Source organism: Rutidosis leptorrhynchoides, chromosome 3, assembly GCF_046630445.1.
Source record: "Rutidosis leptorrhynchoides isolate AG116_Rl617_1_P2 chromosome 3, CSIRO_AGI_Rlap_v1, whole genome shotgun sequence".
Taxonomy (NCBI): domain Eukaryota; kingdom Viridiplantae; phylum Streptophyta; class Magnoliopsida; order Asterales; family Asteraceae; genus Rutidosis; species Rutidosis leptorrhynchoides.
In genome coordinates this window covers 57,094,611-57,120,825 of record NC_092335.1, presented here as the reverse complement: position 1 = coordinate 57,120,825, position 26,215 = coordinate 57,094,611, and the positions used below count along the sequence as shown (strand labels likewise).

Genomic DNA, 26,215 nt, shown 5'->3' with positions numbered 1-26,215 from the left:
GCTTTTGTTCAAAAATAGTTCATATTTGTTATACGCCTCCATCTTATTTCTGAATTTTTCATTTGTTGTATTTCAGGATGGAGAATATCTTATGGATTAAAGCTTACTGATCTGGAGTTTATACAACTAATCGGAAAGAGTTATTTTATGACATCCGTAAAAGATTAAATATAGGGTGTAGGATGTTTTTGTGAGATTTTGTTTGTTTTTGCTGGTGAGATCCTGTTTGTATTCTGTTTTGTTTGTAGGTTTTCAACGAGTTTGGAACTTCTTGACATTATTGTTGGAAAATTACGGTCTCACTAATTTCCACCACCCAGCTCAACAATAATAGTAAAGAAATAAAAACAATACACAACACAAGATTTAACGTGGAAACTCCAAAACAGGAGAAAAACCACCGGCCCCCCAAAGAGAGAAATACACTATATCACAAATTGTTACAATGATATAGACGACTCTCTTAAGCCAACTACACTCTCCAAAATATTTAACTAATACAACTCTCAAACAAGGGTAAGAAAGAAAGAAATAATCAAATACTTAAAGTGTATTGATTGGTGCGATTTGGAATGAAGACTTAGCCCCTCTTATATAACCAAGTCACTCACCCCTCACATCTTCCTCCCACCAATGTGGGATAAACATATCTTCTACTAGCCAAAATAAACCAACAAATCTCCACCTTTTGGATAGAAGAAGATAACCATGCTTCCACATTGCAAGGATAACCGATGTAGACGCTTCCTCGACGACAACTTCAAGATCCTCATCTTCATGCCGTTGACATTATCTCCCAAGAGACAAAACTTGCATCTTCATCGAACATTGTCTAAACCGACAATCATTGTCATCACAGACAATCATAACTCTTAACAAGAATTATCATACTCCACCATTAAGAGTATAGCACTTAGAATATCACATTCCAAGCATTTCACCTCGGCACATGTTGTTGAACAACCAGCTGAAACTTTATGGTGCAACTTCCTGTTTGGCTTTCCCTGGAAGTTTCATCAGCTACAACATCAGTTTCCACCACACAACCTGCATCAACGCCAAACCAATGCCCATGTGTAATTGTGGAACCGCTAACGAACATCCCTTTCCACGGTGGCGCGGACACACCATGAGGATGACGTGACTTCAGAGGAATTCGTCACTCTCCGTAACAACGGAGACAATGTTAGCGTCTTTGGAGCCATTTGCCGGATTAGCTCCACCGGGACAATTAACCCTTACATGTCCGGTCTTCCCGCACTTCCAGCATGTCAGATTCTTTCTAGAGTTTCTCTTCTGCCTATCCGAACACAACACTATCGTATCTCCTGATGACGAGACCCCGTTACCTTCCAGTCTTTTCTCCTCGGATAGGAGCTTGCTAGTAACGTCTTCAAACTTCAGAGTTTTCTTCCCATACATCAAAATAGGTTTCATGTGTTCATAAGACGATGATAAAGATAATATCAACCTCAAAGCTTTATCTTCATCATCTGTTTTAACTCCAATAGCCTCCAGTTCTGAAACAATACCGTTAAGAATACTTAGATGATCTGAAATCTTTGAACCCCCATCCATACGCAGAGTATGAAATTGTTCTTTAAGACACAATCGATTTGAGATGCCCTTGCCCTGGTACAACTGCTCTAGTTTAACCCAAAGCTCCTTTGCCGTTGATAACCCGTGCACATTTGCAAGCACGTTCTTTGCAAGACACAAACGAATCGCACTTGTTGCCCTCAAATCCATATCATCCCATTCTTCTTCATCGAACTCACTGCTAGAATCACTGCCAGGAACAAGGATGGGTTTACCCTTCAAAGCCTTGTGTAAACCGGACTGAATCAACACATCCTTGACTTGAACCTGCCATAAGCCAAAATTGATCATCCCATCAAATTTCTCTACATCAAACCTCATTGGACTGAACTTCGACATCGTATCCGTATCCTATAGACATCACTTTCTCTGATTTTGCTCACGTTTCGAATAGCCAAAAGATGTAGCAGGTAGCCAGGACCCTTTAAATCGGAAATCCACAACTAGGCCACTAACAAATCCAACTATTACTACGAATCAGAAAAAATATTGTCTAACCAGATACCCTATACGATCAATAGAACTCGTTTCTGATGTGGACGATCCACTCCCGTGGCAACCACAGAGCATACTCCGACTCCTATAACCGAGACCCCCGTCAAACCTGACGCTCTGATACCAGTTGTTGGGAAATTACGGTCTCACTAATTCCCACCACCCAGCCCAACAATAATAGTAAAGAAATAAAAACAATACACAACACAAGATTTAACGTGGAAACTCCAAAACAGGAGAAAAACCACCGACCCCCCAAAGAGAGAAATACACTATATCACAAATTGTTACAATGATATAGACGACTCTCTTAAGCCAACTACACTCTCCAAATATTTAACTAATACAACTCTCAAACAAGGGTAAGAAAGAAAGAAATAATCAAATACTTAAAGTGTATTGATTGGTGCGATTTGGAATGAATACTTAGCCCCTCTTATATAACCAAGTCACTCACCCTTCACATCTTCCTCCCACCAATGTGGGATAAACATATCTTCTACTAGCCAAAATAAACCAACAATTATGGGGTTGTCTACTTGATTACCGTAACTATGAGATTCGTTGCATTTTTTTTCTTTGTTGTTTTCACTGTGCTTTTGTTGTACAAAATTCTATACATTTTATCCTATATTTAATCATTATGGTCAGATGGTGATTACAAGTGAAAAGCTACCATAAATGTATCTTTTTTTTTTTTTTTTTTTTCCATTGCTTACATTCCACTTTTAGAAGAATAGCTTTGCATTTAGTTTTATTATAGTTTTTTACCTGCAGATTTTCAAGGCTAATCCTAATAAGCCTAAAAAAAAAGTTATATTAGCGAAGAACCATGAGAAATTGGTGAAATTATTCAACAAGCTTGCTAAAAAATGTACATCAGCTAATTATAGGTAACGGGTTTAAATCTGTATGTCATGTACATTAGCTAATTGTTGGTAACGGGTTTAAATGTGTATGTGTATGTCGTGTACTGTCAAAATGGGTGGAATCAACTTAGGTTGACCCAAAATATGTTTTTTTGGATAATTAGTAAGCCTCATATTGAGCATTCACCATCTCTTTAAGTGTGTAACAAACCAAACCACATTCTAAATAAAGTAAAGACACAAACACGAATAAAACAATTACATTGAAACAAGATACACTTGTGCAACCGATATAACGACAACCAACCATTGTTTCAGTAATAACCAAGTATCTTCTAGTTTTTTCGAATTATATATATATATATATATATGGAGTAGGATCAAGAGGGAAGTAACCATTCGGGGGAAGCGGGGGGAAGCAAAATTTTTTTTCCTTTTTTTTTTTTAAAAAACTTTGTTCACGAACATTATAGATGAGATGAAAATATGAACATTTAGTAGAGACACTTTGTGATAAATGTTTTTATTTTGGCGGGAAAACGCTCGAAGAAGTAATATATAACAATTATCGTGTTTTTCGAGCATATGTTGAGGTTTTAGCTATTGGGGTTTAGATATTAGGGTTTAGATATTAGGGTTTATAGGGTTTAGATATTAGGGTTTAGAAATTTAGGGTATAGGGTTTAGATGTAGGGTTTAAATTTAGGATTTAGATTGAGTTTTTAACACGAACGGTTTAGAGTTTAGGGTTTAGGGTTTGGTGTTTTGGGTTTATTCCATAAACCCAAAACACCAAACCCTAAACCCTAAACTCTAAATCGGGCTAAATTTTACTTCACAAAACATGAAAAAAAGACGTTCATATTCTTCACGAACAATATTATCTTGAATGTTATTTTTGTCTATCGTTTTCCCGCCTAAATAATGACATTCATCACGAAGTGTCTCTTCTAAATGTTCATATTTTCGTGTGATCTTTGATGCCGGAAAAAAAAATTCAAAAAAAACGAATTTTTTTTTTTTTGCTTCCCCCCGATTGGTTACTTCCCCATTGATCCTGCTCATATATATATATATATATATATATATATATATATATATATATATATATATATATATATAGTGGTAGGATCAAGAGGGAAGTAACCAATCGGGGGGAAGCCAATTTTTTTTTTTTTTTCGTTTTTTGAAAAAACTTTGTTCACTAACATTATAGATTGGATGAAAATATGAACATTTAATAAAGACACTTTGTGATAAATGTTTTTATTTTTGCGGAAAAACGTTAGAAGAAGTAATATATAACAATTATCGTGTTTTTCGAGCGTATGTTGAGGTTTTAGATATTAGGGTTTATAGGGTTTAGATATTAGGGTTTAGAAATTTAGGGTTTAGGGTTTAGATTTAGGATTTAGATTGAGTTTTTAACACGAACGGTTTAGAGTTTAGGGTTTAGGGTTTGGTGTTTTGGTGTTTTGGGTTTGGTGTTTTGGGTTTTATATTCTTCACGAACAATATTATCTTGAATGTTATTTTTGTCGATCGTTTTTCCGCCAAAATAATAACATTCATCGCGAAGTGTCTTTTCTAAATGTTCATATTTTCATCCAATCTATAATGTTCGTGAACAAAGTTTTTTCAAAAAACGTTGCTTCCCCCCGATTGGTTACTTCCCATTGATCCTGCCATATATATATATATATATATATATATATATATATATATATATATATATATATATATATATATATATAGTTGCAAAATAATATATTTAGTTCAATAATATATACTGTATAAACTACGTGTTATATTTGCTATTGTGACTAATTGTTTTACTTTTTGTGATACATTTATATTCAGATATTTGTTGTCATTTATCCAAATTTATCATTACTTGTTTGCTTTGTGTTATATTGCAATTGTTATTTTTTGTGATACATAGGAGTATCAACTTTATTTTATTTGTTTATAACTTGCTTACTTTATTAGAGCACCGAGAGTGATGACCCATGTCACTTGACATGTCAGGCGTGACTTGCTGAGTCAGAAAAAGTGGAGAGTGGGGAGTGGTGACCTAGGTCACTTGGAGTGTGTCATTTATTAAAATAATATTATTTCTCAACTGCACTCCTCATTTCCTTTAAAAAACAAAAAAAAAACAGTATTACATGTGACACCTAGGCGACTGACGGAGGTGCGACGGGCTTGTTTCGTCGCTAAAAAAATCCCGTGAATTCGCGGGTGTTAAGCTAATTACAATAAAATAAAGGTAAAAATGATACATTTATATCTTGAATGAATTAATTTAAAATAAAGGTATAATAATCAAATCGATTAAAAACTTTTTAATATGTAAAATGATATTTCATACGACATTTCTATATTATGTAGTACATTCTAAAAGTATACATTAATTTTGAAACGGAATAAAAACATTACTACTAAATGTCTACATGCAATATGTTTCTTTTTCTTTTTTACCATCTGCGGTGCATCAAAGCTTTACTTGAATATGGTGGGTGAGTGTATTTATGAAACGTATTTATGGACTATTATAAACATACATAGTAGGGTACTATTCCTATTCCTACATTATTATCATAGCTAGGTCACCACAACAAAATATCTGTAGGGCTAAAAACATTATGAATACCAGTTTTCATTTTGAAATTTTGGAATAATTAAACATACACACAATCATGGAACCAAGTAGTGTGGGTGATTATGAAGAAGAATTGAAGGGGTTGAGAGAGGTTTTCAATAGTGGGAAAACAAGGGAATTATCATGGAGGAAGGCGCAATTAAAAGGGATACTGTTGCTCCTTAAGGAGAGAGAACATGATATCTTCAAGGCTCTCAATCAAGATCTGGGAAAACATCATGTTGAAGCCTATAGAGATGAGGTAATCAAGCATTTGATATATACTCAGTTTTTTCTTTTTTTTTTTTTTAGACTACTCATAAAATAAGAATATGTTAACTATGCAGTCTAATGAGTTATCCTATAAACATTTTCGAGTAACAATACCAAGCATCTACATGTAAGATACAACTAAAGTTTCACGAGTCAGATATAAGAAACGAGTTCGGTATGTGCATTTTCCATACATAAGAGGGTAATTCCTCACAAAAGAAATTAAGTTGATTTTAAGCTAGAAAACTTATTTACTCCGTACTAATTATGTTGCCTTGATAAGATTTTAACTGGCTTGTGTCTATATAATCATAAAACTGTAAGTATTCTATTCCTCCTCGAATCGACATCACATAAAGTGAATTTATTTTATTCCAACTCGTTAACAAAAAACTTCTAATAAGATTTCTTCATCTTTTCTCTTTTCTCTTTAGAACCTTATTTTATTTCTCTTCTTCATATCTAATTTATTTCAAGATAGTTTACTTGTGGGAGTTGTGAAATCTTTATTCACAAGAGGTCACAAACTCAAACCGTACACTTTTAACATATTTTGAGGACATCAGATAAATAGTCGGAAACGTTCACAAATTTACTCGTAAATCTAAATTAAAATGCTCTTTATTCCCAAATAACACAAACAGAGAAAACTTTATTCATCTTCTCTTCTTTCATCTTCCTGATACGCTTCAAAACTAGTCCTTAATTGGTGCCTTATTAAAAGAACTTTTTTTTTTTTTTTTTTTTTTTAATTTAAAGGTGGTAACAATAAAATTAATCCTTTGATCTATTAATGGTCTTTCTTGGTCATTAATTAATAACATGACAACATGTATTAACTTTTTTATTGCTTAAACCTAATATTATTTGTTTGTGTTATATTAAAAAGTGTTTTGAGTTTGAAATAATTGCAGATTGGAACTGTGGCCAAGTCTGCAACTCATGCACTCGGAAACTTAAAGAAATGGACATCTAGCAAAAGGGTAAATTATTTTCACCAATACTTTCATTTTTCCAAAAGCTCTCTTTAAGTTGTAAAATTATGTTCTGAGGGTAAAATAGTAAATTTAATGGTGACAGGCTAAGTTGCCGCTAGCCACATTCCCAAGCTCAGCGAAATTGGTTCATGAACCGCTTGGTGTTGTACTCATCGTATCATCTTGGAACTTTCCATTTGGTACCTCTAACTTTTTTATATTTTACATAATTAACCCCTGCTCGACATACCTACCTACCTTTGTATTGTAAGGACCAAATTTTGAGATACTTGGAATTTAATACGTACCCTTATTGTTTATCAACTTAATTTAATTAATACGCTTCCCCACACGACATAAATTCTCCTTTCGACTAAACTTTATGTAAGGATCGCATAGCCCAAACACAATATCCTGCAATATAAGCCCAAGAGTCCATCCTTATTCTAAAACCAATTGGTGATAGAATGACTTTTCCTTAAACTTATATACATACATTTATTTTGTCCCATGACCGATGTGGGACTTTGGTTTGCAACCTAACACTTTATTGTCTCGTAAAGCTTGGACTATGTTGTTTTATTTTGTTTTTCAAGTTCAGAAATCAATTATTTGTAGGGTACATATATTATATCTACTATATGTTTCGACAAATATAAAAACAATATGGTTATCGTTTTAATTATATAAACTCTAATCACTATATATAATTGCCAGTGTAAGCATACATACATAAAAATAATATTGAAACCATCAAATTCATGGATGCGTGTTACTCTAATTAAAATAAGTAAAATATAAAAATATATGAATATATATCTCATGACTCGTACTATACTACACGTGCTTTAAATTTCTATTTCAAGATCCATAGTTTTGATGCTTAATTTGTTTTCATGTTAATCTCATCCATCTATTCAAAATTGAATACCATAGGGTTATCGTTTGAACCAATTATTGGGGCAATAGCAGCAGGAAACGTACTAATCCTTAAACCTTCCGAGCTAGCTCCAACATGTTCCTTGGTTCTTGCTAATACTATCCGTGATTACCTTGATAACTCCGCTATTAAGGTCATTGAAGGCGGGCCCTACGTCGGCGAAAAGCTTCTTCAACATAAGTTCGACAAGATTTTCTACACAGGTTCATACTTTGATTACTCACGCAACGAGTCAACGGCCTTTTATATATGAAAAACGCATAATTAACTTCTACATTCACTCAACATAAAATATGAAATCACACCATTTCAATTTCATTGTAAGCACACATTTTGGAGTGACCAAGAAAAAGTTGAAGATAGTCACGAAATATGATTATTGTAGTAGGTGTATCAATAAAAAAAAGATTTTATTTGATAATGAATAACTAACTTTATTAGTTTTTATAGTGAAAACCATATCTTAACAACATTTATAAAACATAACATATACGGAGTGTATTATAATCTGTATATATTATATATTATATATTACTATACTATACACATGTAATGTATATGTGTCAATTCAACACATATACGTATTTATTGTTCATATGATGAAAGTCGTACGTATCTTATGTTACGTCGTTTTCACAACAACCCAAAACCATGTATTTATGTATTTAATTTTTTTATTCAAGGATATAAATAAATATAATTCGTATGTATGTGCGTATGAGAACCTACTTAGATTGACACGCATTATTTTGGATGAATCATTGATAGGTGGGCCAAAAGTGGGCCAGATGGTTATGACAGCAGCTGCTAAAAACCTAACTCCTGTCACTTTGGAGTTGGGTGGCAAATGTCCTGCTGTTGTTGATTTCATCTCCAGTTCTTGGGATAAAAAGGTAAGAGTAATTCATTTTATAATACAGTATTATTTTAAGATATGCTCCTCAAATATATGTTAGTCCTTCTCATTCTTCTGTTATTGTTATGTTATTATTACCGTTAGTGTTAGTGTTATTATTAATTATTATTATATTATGATTATTAATTAGTATTAGTATTATGATCATGTACATAGTTTGATATACACATTAACGATCGCTTAAGACTTATGAAGGCTAGGTTATAATCATATATCAATCGATAATATAATATGAGAAAATTACTGACATCGATCAGACACGATTTTCATTTCTAGACGGCCTCACTGCCGGACATGGATAAAAAGTCAACGGTTACCGCTGGAATTCGAAATGGACCGACACTACAAACAGGGTGTTTAAATTTTCGAAAAACAAGCATATGTTTTAATCAGCTTCAAACATTATACCCACTTCAATTTATAAAACCTTAGCTTGTGCATCTGGTTTGTCATTTACATATGTGTTGTGGCGACGAATTCAGGATCAAAATTCATTAGCGTTTTACAAAACCAATTATATTGTACTTTAGGGGTGGTATACCTTCAAAAACTATAAATTCTAAAAAGAATATGTTAAATTAGTGGCGTCTTATCAAATTTGAGATATACATTGTAAATTCCAAACTAAAGGTGTTTCGGGACCTGCCTGTGACTACATAGATACACCCCTCTGACTGTGCATGAACACTACATAAATAAAATTCGGAAGAAAGAATGTATGGACAATGAACAAGTTGGCTTGTTGTCCATAATCCACAAGGATGACACAAAGTTTTACCTTGTCTTCAAAAACACACCAAATATCAAGGAATAGTTTGATTAGGCAAATCCATAATGTTAAGTTCCTGTGATTCTGTGAACATTACATCTTCTAGACAAATTAACACAATCATTCAATAAAATCAAATCGATTTACAACCGTTTAGTTTGAATGGCAAAGGAAAACTAAAAGGATGATGTTAATCAGTTAGATAGAAGTTGACACATTTTCCAAAATTCTAGAGTTTACCGATGATCCGTTCTGAATTTCAGTGATAACCACCGACTTTTTGTAAGGATATTAGGACCCAAAACAAAGCAAGTGATTCAACAAGATCACTCACCGATAGTAATTCTACAAGATTACTAACTCACTTAATGAACGAAAGATTATAAATGCAAGAAATGTAAATCGACACAAGAGATAACGTGGTTATATGCAATCGTTGTGATTGCTTTAGTCCACGGACCAACTAGAGAATGTATTTACTGAATATTTGTGGTGTGTTTACAATGAGTTACAAGAGGGTCTATTTATAGAATGATTTAAGGAGTAAGCTAAAAAACAATTCCTTGAAGCTTCATGTGAGTTTCCTGACAGCTTCATGGAAGCTACATGTGAGTTTCCTGACAGCTTCGTGGAAGCTACATGTGAATTTCCCCACAACTTCGTAGAAGCTACATGTGAGTTTTCTAACAACTTCGTGGAAGCTTCGTGTGAGTTTCCTGGAATCTTCCCTCTAATTGTTTAAAGTTCTCCATATCTCCACCAATCTCCCACTTGGAGACTTTGAACAAACCCAACCTTCGTCAACCCAAAATATCAACGATCTAACCAAGAACGTTAAACCACCATTATACCGCCAAACTCCATTTGGGACACGCACACTCAACACATACTTCGGATGAGCAGACTTTCGATACAAGGTCTTCAACATTACTTGTTAGAATATTAACTCTCTAATTCTCTAGTTGGGGTCTTCTCTCATCAATTCATTAGAAGACCAATTGAGGTAATGCAAAACCTCAATTTCTCTGTCGTAACAACCTTAGTAAACATATCAGCAGGATTCTTCGTACCAAGGATTTTCTCCAATAATAAAGTACCATCATTTATATGTTGTCGAATAAAATGATACCTTATCTTGATGTGTTTCGTACGACTATGAAACACCGGATTCTTTCCAAGATGAACCGCACTTTGATTATCACAATTCAAGACGCAATAGTCTTGTCTTTTACCCAACTCACCTAAGAAGTTTTTCAACCAAACAAGCTCTTTAGAAGCTTCTGCAATAGCCATATATTCGGCTTCGGAGGTTGATAAAGCAACACTCTTTTGTAGTCGAGACATCCAACTAACTGCCATCTTCCCTATTGTGAAAACATAACCCGTAGTGCTTTTTCCCGAATCGTCACATCCACCCAAATTAGCATCCGCATAACCTCTAAGTATGACATTGCTTTTAGAGAAGCACAATCCCATATTAGAAGTACCTTTCAAATAACGAAGTAACCATTTAACCGCTTCCCAATGCTCTTTCCCCGGATTAGACATATAACGACTTACAACTCCCACTGCGTGAGCAATATCGGGTCTTGTACAAACCATGGCATACATAACACTACCCACGGCCGATGCATATGGAACCTTTTCCATCTCCATTTTGTCTTCTTCCGTTTTAGGTGATTGACTTTTCGATAGCTTTATCGTGCTATCCAAAGGCATAGAACGAGCCTTTGAATTTTCCATGTTAAACCTCTCTACAACTTTCTCAATATATTTGGATTGAGACAAGTATAGAGTACCCTTCACACGATCACGCACAATACTCATGCCAAGTATTTGCCTAGCACCACCAAGATCTTTCATCTCGAACTCATGGGAAAGTAATACTTTCAACTTGTTGATTTCGGGCATGTTGGAACCTGCAAATAACATGTCATCAACATACAACAATAAGATTATGTAAGAAGACTTGAATTTCTTCAAGTAGCAACAGTGATCCGCTTCACATCTTAAGAAACCAATCTTCTTCATAAACTCGTCAAACTTCAAGTACCATTGCCGAGGTGCTTGCTTCAATCCATACAAACTTTTCTTTAGCTTACAAACCCACTTCTCTTTACCCTTTACCTCAAAGCCCTCGGGTTGCCTCATATAGATCTCTTCATCAAGGTTACCATGTAAGAATGCGGTATTCACATCTAGTTGCTCTAGATGTAAGTCCTCAGATGCAACCATAGAAAGTACCAAACGAATAGTAGTCATCTTCACCACCGGTGAAAATATCTCTTGGTAGTCAACTCCTTTCTTTTGTTGAAAGCCTTTAACCACCAAACGAGCCTTGTACCTTTTCTTGCCATCCAACTCATTCTTGATTCGATACACCCATTTACTTTGCAACGCCCTTTTATCATGAGGTAACTTCACTAGTGACCAAGTTTTATTCTTCTCAAGTGACCCATCTCTTCTTTCATGGCAAGCTCCCATTGTATGGATTCTTTTGTCTTCCTTGCCTCAAAGTAACTTTCGGGTTCACCATTCTCGGTATAGAGCAAGTAGTTTGCTGATGGAGAATACCTAGGATTAGGTTTGGGCACTCTAGTCGAGCGTCTTAGTGTAGGAGCAACCGAAATGGTTGGACCGGTTTCATTTGTGTCCTCCTCATCACTAGAACTCGCACTATGTTCGGAATCATCACCGCTTTCCGAATCATTTCCATCATTAGCATTTTCTGACGCCTCACCGTTAATTGGCAATTCATTGTTACCCGTACTCCCACTAGAACCTGCAAGATCATCAATAGAAACATCGTCAAAAGTAACATGACCCGGTTTAGGACTCCCCATTTCCGGTTTGCCATAAACCGAATCTTTATCAAAGGTAACATCACGAGAACGAATCACTTTTCTAGCCTCGTTATCCCAACAACGATAACCCATTTCATCCGACCCGTAACCTATGAAAGTACACTTCTTTGACTTAGCTTCAAGCTTTTCTCTATCCGCATCTTTGGTCTTCACATAAGCATTACACCCAAAGATCCTAAGGTGATTATAACTCACCTTCTTACCTTGCCATTCTTCCTCGGGAATTCGGAAACCCAACGGTGTTGAGGGTCCCCTGTTAATCAAATAAGCCTCCGTATTAACCGCATCTGCCCAAAACATCTTAGGCAAACCGGCATGTAGTCTCATACTCTTAGCCCTTTCATTTAACGTACGATTCATACGTTCGGCGACCCCATTGTGTTGCGGTGTCTTCGGTATCGTTTTCAACATTCTAATATCGAGCTTTGCACAATGGTCTTTAAACTCAAGACTACCATATTCCCCTCCATTATCCGACTTCAAGCACTTGACTTTCAAATTAGTCTCATTTTCTACCATAGCTTTCCACTTCACAAATGTATTAAATACATCAGATTTAGCTTTAAGAAAATAAACCCATACCTTTCGAGTGGAGTGGTCAATGAAGGTGACATAATAGCGAGGACCTCCATGTGATTCTACATTGGTTGGACCAAACACATCCGTATGAACAAGCTCCAATTTCTCCAACTTAGGAGCATTTCCTGATTTCCCAAAAGTCACCTTCTTTTGCTTCCCATATACACATGGTTCGCAAAATCCAAGTTCTACCTTTTTCAAATCTGGAATTCTCCCACTCGAAACAAGCATCTTCATACCCTTCTCACTCATATGCCCGAGTCTTCGATGCCATAGAGTTGATTCGGACTCAACATTAACCGTAGCAACCACCGTGTCTTCATCAAACACTTCAACCATATAAAGAGTTCCCCTTTTATGTCCACGAGCCACGACACAACTACCCTTAACCACCTTCCATTGGCGGTTTTCAAAAGTAACCGCATTACCTTCATCATCTAATTGGCCAACCGAAATAAGTTTCCTTTTTAATTTAGGAATGTACCTTACATTTTTCAAGGTCCAATTAGAGCCAAGAGTAGTCTTCAATACAACATATCCAATGCCCTCTATATTGAGTTGTTTGTCGTCCGCCAATCTCACCTTGCCTTGATATGGACGAAAATTCTTCATCATGCTTTTGACATGAGTAGCATGAAACGAAGCTCCCGAATCCAAAATCCAAGACTCCATAGAATTTTCAACACTACATAAAAGTGCATCATAACTTTCTTCCTCGGTCAAGTTCACACCTTTCGCCAGACCATTTTTACAATTCCTTTGAAAGTGTCCTTTTTGATTGCAACCCCAACAAACAACTTCACTTCTATCTTTCGATGGATACCTTTTCTTAGACTTCTTTCTACTCTTCTTCTCACCGCGATTAAATTTTCTACCACGGTTGTCGGTACTTAACAAAGAACCGGATGTCGATTCCCCCGAGTTTCTCCTACGAGTATCTTCACCAAGAATCAAATCCCTTATTCCTTCAAACGCTAGCTTAGTAGTTCCCGTAGAGCTACTAACTGCGGTAACTATACCCGACCAACTTTCCGGTAATGATGAAAGCAAGATTAGTGCCTTTAACTCATCATCAAACACAATATCTACCGATGCTAACCTCGATATGATGTTGTTGAACTCATTGATATGATCCGTTGCACTCGTACCTTCCTTCATCTTCGTATTGAAAAATTGTCGCATGAGAAAAACCTTATTAGAAGCGGTAGGTTTCTCATACATGTTAGAGAGTGCTTTCAAGCAAGCAAACGTCGTCTTCTCATTCACAACGTTGTATGCAACGTTCTTAGCAAGTGAAAGACGAATCGCACCCAAAGCTTGACGATCCAAAAGTGTCCAATCGGCATCGCTCATGCTTTCGGGCTTGGTCTCTAACAGAGGTTGATGTAGCTTCTTTTGATACAAGTAATCTTCAATTTGCATCTTCCAGAAGCCAAAGTCTCTCCCATTGAATCGGTCGATTCTAAACTTTCCGTCTTCCGCCATCGTACCCAAAGTCGAAACCTTGAGCTCTGATACTAGTTTTAAGAATATTAGGACCCAAAACAACGCAAGTGATTCAACAAGATCACTCACCGATAGTAATTCAACAAGATTACTAACCCACTTAATGAACGAAAGATTATAAATGCAAGAAATGTAAATCGACATAAGAGATAGCGTGGTTATATGCAATCGTTGTGATTGCTTTAGTCCACGGACCAACTAGAGAATGTATTTACTGAATATTTGTGGTGTGTTTACAATGAGTTACAAGATGGTCTATTTATAGAATGATTTAAGGAGTAAGCTAAAAAAACATTTCCTTAAAGCTTCATGTGAGTTTCCTGACAGCTTCATGGAAGCTACATGTGAGTTTCCTGACAGCTTCGTGGAAGCTACATGTGAATTTCCTCACAACTTCGTAGAAGCTACATGTGAGTTTCCTAACAACTTCGTGGAAGCTTCGTGTGAGTTTCCTGGAATCTTCCCTCTAATTGTTTAAAGTTCTCCATATCTCCAACACTTTTTGTTCACGCCCGAAAGTAAGGCCGTCTTGAACTGAAATACCTGTCTGACATAGTCTATATCTGTAATTTTCTCATATAATATGTATATAAAATAACTGAATATATGTTAGTATATATGTGTAGAATTATTTTTATTTTTTGTAATAGATTCCAATGAAACGAATAATTTGGGGTAAATTTGGAGCGTGTGGCGGACAAGCCTGTATTGCAATTGATTATATTCTCACACAGAAGAAATTTGCATCGACCTTGGTAAGAATACATTATTTGATTGTTACATTTAAATTTAAATACCTTATGTTAAACAAAATATAATTAACACTTTAAATATATTAATCAACAAGGTGGAGCTTTTGAAAAAATATATCAAGAAATCATTTGGAGACAATCCAATGGAGTCAAATAGCATTGCTAAAATAGTACACAAGAAACACTTTTCTAGACTGAAACAGCTTCTAGACGAACCTCGTATTAAATCTTCAATCGTTCATGGTGGTTCATTGGACGAAGATAATTTGTAAGTTAACTACCTTTTGTTTGATTTTTTATTCTGAAACCATAAAATGATCAAAATTCATCAAAAGGTGGTCGTTGACAGGGGCAGAGCTTTATAGGGGTAGGAGGGGGCCCTTGCCCCTCCAAAAGTTTTAGTAAATAATAGTATTTTGTAGCCCTTTGAGTTACGGACATTTGGGCTTTTGAATCAACTAAATCGGAGTCCGTATGAAGAAGATATGACGAAAATGGTGAAGGCGCGTAGATTTTGTTTTTTAAACAATTTACTTCATTCTTTCATATCTATTGGGCATTTTTATCTTGAAATCAAGTTTAAAACTAAAGTTTGATAAGTTAACTTAGATAATGTATAATTATGATCGATATTGTCACATAAGATGTGTATAAAATATGAAACTTTATACACCAAAATTAGCGTTTTTTCTTGCTAAAAAACATATTATACATTTGAAAACAATTGGCCCCTCCAACCGCAACGTTCAAGCTCCGCCACTGGTCGTTGACCTAGTAGCAGTGTTGTAAAAGACGGCCGAAACGGGCACCGCAACGGACGCCGCAACGGATTTGCCTTAGTATCGTTGCAATGGGCCTTGAAACGGCAAAAAAGACAGTCAAAGCTTAAAAAAGGTCAACAACGCTAAAAACGGGAAAAAAACGGTCAAAGACGGAAAAGACGGAAAAAAGGTCAAAAAGGGTAAAAAAGGTCAACTTTATATTTATATGTATATAAATATATATATTTTTATATATTTATTTATAAGTCAACGTTAGTCAACATCCGTTTCGACCCCGTTTCGACCCCTTTTTTCCGTTGCGGCATTTTGAGGTCGCTAACGTTTCGGCCCCGTCCCACGTCTTTTTCAACCTTGCCTAGTAGTATCGTGACCTTTTAACCATGAGGTTGAAGCCGGGTTAAATTTTGAGATGATGAAACAATTGTATATCTTAGTGGATTAATTCGTGACAATGAGTGTGTGAGTTGACTTTCTAAATAAGAAGTCAGCGACCAATCTAAAGGTCGGGAAATGATGCATTTTGTAGATTTATCGAACCAACAATATTGCTTGATCCCCCACTTGACTCCACGATCATGACAGAAGAAATCTTTGGTCCATTGCTTCCAATAATCACAGTAAGAATACGCATCATTATCATCCTAATGTACTATATACAATACTTATTGAGTTATTGGTAATTTGGTAGTCAATGGTCAACCTTTTGACAATTTGACTTATTGATGCAGTTGGATAATATTGAAGATAGTATTGAGTTTATAAGGAGAAGGCCAAAACCACTCGCTGTTTATGGCTTCACGAATAATGCAAAATTCCAAGAAAAGATTATTTGTGAAACTTCATCAGGAAGCATTACATTCAATGATGCTATAACTCAAGTAACTATTCTCTTATACTCATTATGTAGATGTATAATTACCATCCTATACCCAGGAACAATAACTTTCATGTTTTGTTCTTAGGGTATTTTGGTAATTATACATTTTAATTTTTTATTATTATTTATTTTTACAATTACAATTTTTCACTTTTAAACATTTTTTCCCTTTTCGTTTATGACTTCTTAATTTGTACTCCATCCGTCCCGGATTAATTGTCCAGTATTCTTTTTTGGGACATCTCAGATTAATTGTCCACTTCCAAATATGGAAAGTAAATTTGATAAAGTTTACAATATTGTCCCTAATGAATTAATTAAATTACAAAGGTGAGAGGGATTTCTAATTAATTTATTGAGGGTAAAACAGTAAAGTAAGAAAAAAGTACAAAAAAGTACAGTGTGATAATGACATTTCTTAAACTGTGTGTTTTTTGTCTGGGGACAATTAATCTGGGACGGAGGGAGTAGTTTCTTTAAACCTTTATTTACGTTTGATTTCCCGCATTCTAATAAAACACTCTGCAGTAAAGTGCAGACTTTCATCCCTCATTATTACTAATTATGTTAACTAACCACTTTATTAGTTTTAACCGGCAATTACTATGTATAATAATCATTGTTCTTTGAACTACATACACAAACAAAAACTAAGGGACTTTTTTGAAAAATGATCATTATAGTATGTAGCGGATACATTACCATTTGGAGGAGTTGGCGGAAGTGGATTTGGGAGGTATCACGGAAAATACTCGTTCGAAACGTTTAGCCATGAGAAGGCAGTGATGGTGAGGGGATATCTTATTGATTTCGGGTTCAAATATCCTCCGTGGACTAACAAGAAATTACAACTTATTAAATCTGGTTTAAGATATGATTACATTACGCTTGTCTTTGTTAAGTTAGGTTTGAAAAGTAAAGCTTGAATCATATTTATGTATTAATATATGCTCAAAATATGCTTGATTTTTTCTTTCTTATATATGGTAACTTGTAAGCGACGATATTGGGATAAAGAGTGTAACATAAATATGATTGTTTTTAATTCTTTGTTAAATTTCTTTATATATATATATATATATATATATATATATATATATATATATATATATATATATATATATATATATATATATATATATAGGGGCAGGATTAATGGGGAAGTAACCAATCGGGGGGAAGCAAAATTTTTTTTTGTTTTTCGTTTTTTTTGAATTTTTTTTTTCCGGCATCAAGATCACACGAAAATATGAACATTTAGAATAGACACTTCGTGATGAATGTTATTATTTAGGTGGGAAAACGATCGACAAAAATAACATTCAAAATAATATTGTTCGTGAAGAATATGAACGTTTTTTTTCTCATGTTTTGTGAAGTAAAATTTAGCCCGATTTAGAGTTTAGGGTTTAGGGTTTAGGGTTTTGGGTTTTGGGTTTGGTGTTTTGGGTTTATTCCATAAACCCAAAACACCAAACCCTAAACCCTAAACCGTTCGTGTTAAAAACTCAATCTAAACCCTAAATCTAAACCCTAAACCCTAAATTTCTAAACCCTAATATCTAAACCCTATAAACCCTAATATCTAAACACCAATAGCTAAAACCTCAAAATATGCTCGAAAAACACGATAATTGTTATATATTACTTCTTCGAGCGTTTTCCCGCCAAAATAAAAACATTTATCACAAAGTGTCTCTACTAAATGTTCATATTTTCATCTCATCTATAATGTTCGTGAACAAAGTTTTTTCAAAAAACTAAAAAAAAAAAAAGTTTTTGCTTCCCCCCGCTTCCCCCCGAATAGTTACTTCCCTCTTGATCCTACCACTATATATATATATATATATATATATATATATATATATATATATATATATATATATATATATATATATATATATATATATATATATTTTATGCTTTGATATGATTTTTGATATGTAGTTTTCAAAATGAACAATATAAAGCGTATTAATTTTGTTATACTCCGTATGTATGAGTATTTTTTAAGTTCTACGGAGTACATGGATAACTAGTACTACGTGATAAAATAGTTGAATTTGAATAAATGTAAATATAATTTTTCTAAACATAGCTAATAGAGAACTATACTCAAGAATTTATAACATGCATATAATTCCTTTTTACATAATAAAAAAATTATCTCAAATAACTACATACTTATAATTTACAATCAGCTTGATAGTTTTAGCCCAAAGGGTTAACAACAGAATAATTCATGTACTAGTATAGAAATATGAACGTGACGGTTAACGAAAGATCAGGGGAAAAATCGTAAATATAAAACCCCGCCATTAAGCTTTAATAACGTCAACTATTTCTGCTAATCAGTCAACGATGCTCTTCCCCATTTGAAACAATGGCGGAAATCACATCCCATTTCCCGCCATTTTCTCTCTCTAAAATTCCCTCCCTTTCACACACTTTCTCCCCTCTTTCTTTCTCTCTCTCTCTCATACACACATTTGTTGCAGCCGTTCCCTAGCACTGCAACACCATCACCATTTCCATGGCGGAAACACCAAAGAAGCTCAAACAAACCCCCAAAAAACCATCATCGATTAAATCTTCACCAAAAACACCAATTCCTCAAACACCACAAACCCTAACTTCACCTCGCCGTTCATCTCGTTTCATTTCTTCACCTACAAATTCAACACCTAAAACCTCAATTACTAATCATACGTTGAAAAAGAGATTAATCGCAACCGATTCAATCAACCGAAAGGATGATAACGAGGATACATTCTCACCTGTTTCTCCGAATATTACAGAAAGTAAGAAAAGAAAGGGGAAAATTGATAACGATATCGATAGAGTAAAAATTAGGGTTTATAGAAATGAGAAACCGGTTACTGAATCGGTTACCAAATTAAAACCGAAACCGAAACGGAGAGTTTATTATAAAAAAGTGAATTACGATGGAGGTGAATTTGCAGTTGGAGATGACGTGTACGTGAAGAGGAGAGAAGATGCCAGCTCGGATAATGATGATCCTGAAATCGAGGAATGTAGGATTTGTTATAAATCTGGTAGAGCTGTTATGATTGAATGTGATGATTGTTTAGGCGGATTCCATTTGAAATGTTTGAAACCGCCTTTGCGAACTGTTCCGGAAGGCAATTGGATTTGTACCTATTGCGATGCGAAGAAATCGGGGAAGAAGGTAGTGGTACCGCAGTTACCCGATCGGATTAAAAGGCGTAGAACTGCGAAAGAAAGACTACTTTCTAGTGATTTATGGGCGGTTCGGATCGAAAGGTATAAATGCACAATTAATTACTAGTTGCTAATTTGTTTTATTATTAGATTAATTATCATAATTGGTGTTGCAATTGTAATTGTAATGTAATGTATGTGTTATTTAGTTTGTGGAAAGAGGTTGATGGTAGCTTTTGGTTTCGGGGTCGTTGGTATATAATTCCAGAAGAAACGGCTGCGGGTAGGCAGCCGCATAATTTAAAAAGGGAGCTATATAGAACTAATGATTTTGCTGATAACGAGGTAATTCGTTTTGAAACTTTAGTGACATTGTTGTGTATTTGTGGTATGATAACTTTGTGTGTGTGATTGCTTAATTTGTAATCGTTTAATTGTAGATGGAAACTGTTCTTCGACATTGTTATGTTATGACTCCAAATGAATATGCGAAGGCTGGGAATGAAGGTGACGACGTATTTCTATGCGAATATGAGTATGATGTAAAATGGCATAGTTTTAAGAGAATTGCTGAGATTGATAACAATGAAGAGGTTAGTAGTTTAAATGATTGATTAATTTTTGGGAAGTTTGTGATAAATGATGGATTTGAGGAAATTGTTAGACTTGATGACTTTATGATTTGTTAGGGTGATGATGAAGCTGAGCATGATGAAGATTGGAGTTGTGATGAGGAATCAGATGATGACTCAGATGATGACATGGAATATGAAAAGGAGGATAAGTTTAAGTTATCAACCGGATCAACCCCGGCTCATGAAGTTGCTGCAGTAAGGATGCTTATTTGATTTCCCTATTGACAAGAATTATTAATTTATTTAATTTTTTTATTAATATTGGACTTAAATTACTTTACATTTTGCAGAATTCAAGAAAAGGCTTTACATTTGGACTCCAGAAGATAGGTACAAAGAGAATCCCAGAGCATGTGCGATCCCATAAGCAGACCGAGCTTGAGAAGGCAAAAGCAACACTTCTGCTGGCTACTTTGCCCAAATCTTTGCCCTGTAGGAATAAGTATGTGATATCTGGCTACTATTTTTATTGTTGTTTTTCTTCCTTTTTTTTTTGTTTTTTTGTTTTTGACTTTTCATTTTCTTATGTGTAGAGAGATGGATGAAATAAGTGCATTTATCAAAGGTGCTATATGTGATGATCAGTGTCTAGGACGATGCCTTTACATCCATGGTGTTCCAGGAACTGGCAAGGTAGATTTCTGCAGTTGGCTAAGTATGATGTATTCTGGTTTGGTGTGGATAACTGTTATCTTACTCTTTATAATCCTTATTTAACATTTTACACAACTTATAAACATTTTCTTTCAATTATTACATGATTGAAGCCGTGTATTTGTAATGAACATATATGTGCTTGTAAGTAAACTAAATTGTGTTACAGGCTACACTTGGAAAACATAAACATGTGTTGTTTTTTTGATCTGCTTAATGAAGCTCTTCTACATAACCTATCAGCATTATTGGCTTTAGGGCACCCTGGATTCTAATATGGGTTTATCTACAGACTATGAGTGTGCTTGCGGTGATGCGAAGTCTTCGATCTGAAGTAGATGCTGGAGTTATTAAACCGTACTCTTTTGTGGAGATAAACGGGCTGAAATTGGCTGCACCAGAGAATATTTACAGAGTACTGTTTTATTTTGGTATATCAGGCTGTTTGAATTATAAAATTATTGTCTAAACTAGATTCTTATATGTTTTCAGGTTATTTATGAAACTTTAACAGGACATAGGGTGAGCTGGAAAAAAGCTCTCAACTTACTGAATGACAGGTTTTCTAATGGGATTAAAAATAGCAAAGATGACGACCGTCCTTGTATTCTTCTCATTGACGAACTCGATCTTCTAGTAACTAGAAATCAATCGGTAAATAAAAATTTCACCACCATACATCTTGTACCCAAACTTGACTGCATTCTGATACATTTGTAATAATTGTATGTTATAGGTCTTGTACAACATTCTTGATTGGCCTACTAAGCCACATTCCAAACTTATCGTCATAGGTGAGCATCTATTTTAAAAAAAATTCTTGTCTTAAAGTAAGTTTAGCCACTTATGTTCTATTTTTTACTAATAACAGGAATAGCAAATACTATGGATCTTCCAGAAAAGTTGCTTCCAAGAATTTCAAGCCGAATGGGTATTCAAAGGCTTTGTTTTGCTCCCTATAATTACTTGCAGCTTCAAGAAATCATTGGGTGTCGTCTTAAAGGAATTGATGCATTTGAGAAACAAGCTATAGAGTTTGCTTCAAGAAAGGTTAATAATTGTGCTAACGCCATTCATTGAGTTTATAAACTTGTATAAATTAAATTTGAGCTGGTTTTCGTACATGCAATCTTTGTTTATTCTTATGCATTGGTTAATGCCTATTTAGGTTGCAGCAGTTTCAGGAGATGCACGCCGTGCCCTTGAGATATGTCGTCGTGCAGCTGAACTTGCAGACTACCGAGTTAAGAGATCAACCTCACTTCGCACAACAGGTAAAGATTTTATTTCGTAAACATTCAAACTTGGGTAGTCTTGTTGGTATTTGAACCTACGACCTTTTGACTGGTGGACCACCTTTTGTTGATGTAAATTAGGATTCTATAGTTAATTACACATACTATTAAACTATTCACTTGACTGTAGTTCAGTAGTACATCTTTTAATATTTGTTTGCCCCAACGTCTTATATCAAACAAAATGTCAAAATCAGAGTCTGCATTGATACCATTCTCCTACGGTAACTTATCAATAATATTAATGTTACATCTATTGCATGTTGCATAATTATCCTAAGATAACATAGTGGTTGGTGTCCTCATATCCTCACACGAGGTCTTTGGTCCAAACCTCACTGCAACATACATCTGGGCGGCTAGGAAACGGGTCGGAAATAGTTATTGGATAATCCGGTTAGAACACGTACATCAAAGTAAAAATACACGCTCTCTTTGGGTCGCTTGAATAGGAGAAACTTTATCCGCTTACCCGTTTGGTGCTTGTTGCATACTTTTTTCTAACAACAAATGTTTATATGGCTTCATTATGTGTTGCACTATGTTTCATAATATACGAAGAGTGATTTTTTCATTTATTATTTATCTATGATGGATGTTTTTAGGAAAAGCACTTGTGGGTATGGCTGATGTTGAAGCAGCCATACAGGAAATGTTTCAGGCTCCTCATATCCAGGTAAACAATAAATACACTCTGATAGTATATATATGGAACTTTTCAACTTATCTTTTTCTTTCTCTCCTATATTTTTGTTCTAATAAGCGCATGAGTTCATTTGCAAGCCTGATACTATTGATCAGCTTTTGAATGTTATTATTCTTTGTGTTTGCTTACCTCTTAATGGAATGGTTCAGCGCTGAATGTTGAACTATTCAGCATTCAGTCCGTTTGTATTTGATATCTGAATGACAGATTATGCTGAATGGTTCAGATATTCAGTGTTGAACCATTCAGAGCTGAAATACTCTCTTAACCATTAAGCACATAAATTTTATGTAGTATCCTCTTCAAATTATATCAAGAACACTTATTAAACAACTTTATTCTAGTTTTTATTCATACAAAGGTTAATAAGGACATTTGGCATCATTAACATTGCTCATTCAAAGTGATTATCAAACAGCTTATTGTCATTCAAAGCCAAACTCATTTAGAACCTTTGAATCATGAACCATTCAGCGCTTAACCATTCCAATTTATCAAACGCACCCTTAGTCTTGGATGTTACTTCAGAGCCCATATGCAAGGAATGTTTGAGTGTTTGCTTTTATTGTTGAAACAAAACTTCGCAAGCTTTTCAGTAATTAGCACATACTATATGCTGCTTCTGCCAAAATCATAATTTGGCAAAACGTCTAGTTTTACGAACATATTATAAAATTGTGACATTTGTTGAAGTGTATATTTGTCCCCTTTAGGTAATGAGGAGTTGTTCAAAATTGAGTAAGGTCTTTTTAGCAGCAATGGTGCATGAACTCTATAAAACAGGAATGAGCGAGACCACCTTTGAAAAGGTCAGCCTTTCTTAAACCTTTACTCTTCTATGGTGCATAAGCTTTGTAACTACATTATATAACTTTTTGACTCACAGTAAATAATTCTTCCATCAATGCTTAGATATTGATAATTGTACAAAAAACTGCATCAAAATACTTGATTCGTATTTAAAAGCACCACAAAAAATGAATCATGACTACATTAGTCTGCTACATTGCATATTGTCTATATTCATGTTGTATGACTAATTCTAGTTCTATGGTAAGATGAGTTTTCTGATTAATTTGTGTTTGCAGCTGGCACAAACCGTTTCATGTCTTTGTACAAGCAATGGAATTACATTTCCAGGTTGGGACATACTATTGAGAATTGGGTAAGTCATTTTTTCTTGTACAAATGTATATCTGCAGTGAAACTGAGTTATTAAATAGTATTATCTTTTTTGAAATGTTATAACTTACTCAAACAACATAAATTACATAACCGCTCTTCATAATCATCCAATCATTATGTGACCCTTTTCTTTTTAATCTTTCCAGGTGTAAGCTTGGTGAATCCAGAATCATTCTCTGTGAACCAGGAGCAAGTCACAGGTTACAGAAGCTGCAGCTCAATTTTCCTAGGTTGGTTTCTACTAATCCTCTTTTAACTCTTAAGTTAAACATGTTAATTTTTCTTTGTTATGTTTACTAGTCACATCAGTGTATCACTTAGGCTGTTTCCAACCCAGCGTCACTTTATCCCCGTCATCCCACATGGCAAGCTGTTTGACGCCCTTGACGCCCCTAACGCGGCGTCAAAATTTGACGCCCGGGGCGTCAGTCGGAAATTTCACGGGTGTGTCACTTTTTTTTCAGCCAATCAGATTTTTTCAAGGTTTTTTTTTTTATATTATTAATTAATATATTTTATACCCAACTACCAATAATATTTTACCACATCACCCATTCACAAATTTAACCCTCAAATTTGACACTCCCCTTTATTTAACTTCATCTCTTGACCTTGCCACATCATCAAAAAGTACATCACTTGCCTTTGACGTCACCGCCACGGTTAGAAACAGTTTTAATTTACAAAACAAACACCATTAAATACTTTTTTGTTACCATTCTGAAATATTTATGGTTTTGATGGCAGTGATGATGTGAGTTTTGCACTGAAAGACAGCAATGAGCTACCTTGGTTGACCAAATACATGTGACATGGAAGGCAATTAAGATGTGTTGTATTGGCGAATGTATTGATGAGTTAAGATTATACTTTCATATTATCACCACACTTACAATTATTGAGCACATTCTTTTCAATTTTTACTGTTGAAGTCTTGTCCTTAAACTTTTGGAATCTAAGGATTAAGCTACCGAGTTACCTTTGATGTTATGTGTACCTTATTCATTTGGACACTCAATCATTTCAAATGGATTATTTTTGGACTATTAATTGGGTTGCACTTGGTTTCAATTTTTACCTTTGAAGTCTTGTCCTTAAACTTTTGGATTCTAAGAATAATAAAGCTACTGATTCACCTTTGATGTTATTTGTACCGTACTGTTTGACCGGTTTCCTTTTAAGCCAAATTTTCTTTATTTGATCAGATGCTCAAAACTGACACATTCACAAGTAGAACAGTCAAAAGTTTCCAACAAATAACCTGTCTTGGACTTTATATCACAGTTTCATTCATTCTTTTTAAAATCTTACCCTTCTATAATGTTCATCATATGAGCAGGTGGTCCTTATAAGGCCATGTCTTCTACTCTATGGGGTGGTTAAATTTTTCGAATGGTGTTCGTTCTCTTTGGGAACAATGGCATTTTGTTCAATACTGTTGTTTCTTTTTGTGATCTTGATGGGAATTCTCATTCTGTTTTCTCAATCGGAACATTCGAACCCTGCCAAATCATCAAGAGTTAATAATGAATACATGCCGAATCAAAAACTTATCACGTGATGAAATCGTTTTTGATAAGAAGTTTTGACACACAATTCTCACCCCTTTTTTTTGAATTTTTGTACAGGAACCATAAACAGTGTTTTAGTAAGTTGCAGCTTGTAAATGTTCTTTTGTTTATTCAGTTACTTCTAGATACAATTACTAGTAAGTGGGG

At 34.7% G+C, this 26,215-nt stretch overlaps 2 protein-coding genes and 1 non-coding gene across 3 annotated transcripts; all 3 read left to right on the top strand.

Moving 5' to 3' along the window:
• Positions 1-5,650: 5,650 nt before the first annotated feature.
• Positions 5,651-17,853, top strand: LOC139896156 (aldehyde dehydrogenase family 3 member F1-like). Its single transcript, XM_071878743.1, has 10 exons — positions 5,651-5,866; positions 6,792-6,860; positions 6,958-7,054; positions 7,791-7,997; positions 8,563-8,687; positions 15,079-15,183; positions 15,276-15,448; positions 16,489-16,579; positions 16,691-16,840; positions 17,523-17,853. The coding sequence occupies exons 1-10, from the start codon at positions 5,663-5,665 to the stop codon at positions 17,763-17,765; spliced, it is 1,464 nt and encodes a 487-aa protein (XP_071734844.1). The 5' UTR covers positions 5,651-5,662; the 3' UTR covers positions 17,766-17,853.
• Positions 17,854-19,372: 1,519 nt separating this feature from the next.
• LOC139896155 (origin of replication complex subunit 1B-like) lies at positions 19,373-25,473 on the top strand. Its single transcript, XM_071878742.1, has 16 exons — positions 19,373-20,124; positions 20,232-20,367; positions 20,463-20,615; positions 20,712-20,852; positions 20,948-21,099; positions 21,191-21,290; positions 21,604-21,726; positions 21,804-21,965; positions 22,048-22,105; positions 22,183-22,361; positions 22,480-22,585; positions 23,212-23,282; positions 24,026-24,121; positions 24,401-24,477; positions 24,644-24,727; positions 25,245-25,473. Exons 1-16 carry the CDS (start codon positions 19,373-19,375, stop codon positions 25,306-25,308), a joined length of 2,454 nt encoding a protein of 817 aa, XP_071734843.1. The 3' UTR covers positions 25,309-25,473.
• Positions 20,523-20,600, top strand: LOC139903663 (small nucleolar RNA snoR28). Its single transcript, XR_011778471.1, has one exon. It is a non-coding gene; the product is annotated as a small nucleolar RNA snoR28 (small nucleolar RNA).
• Positions 25,474-26,215: the final 742 nt, after the last annotated feature.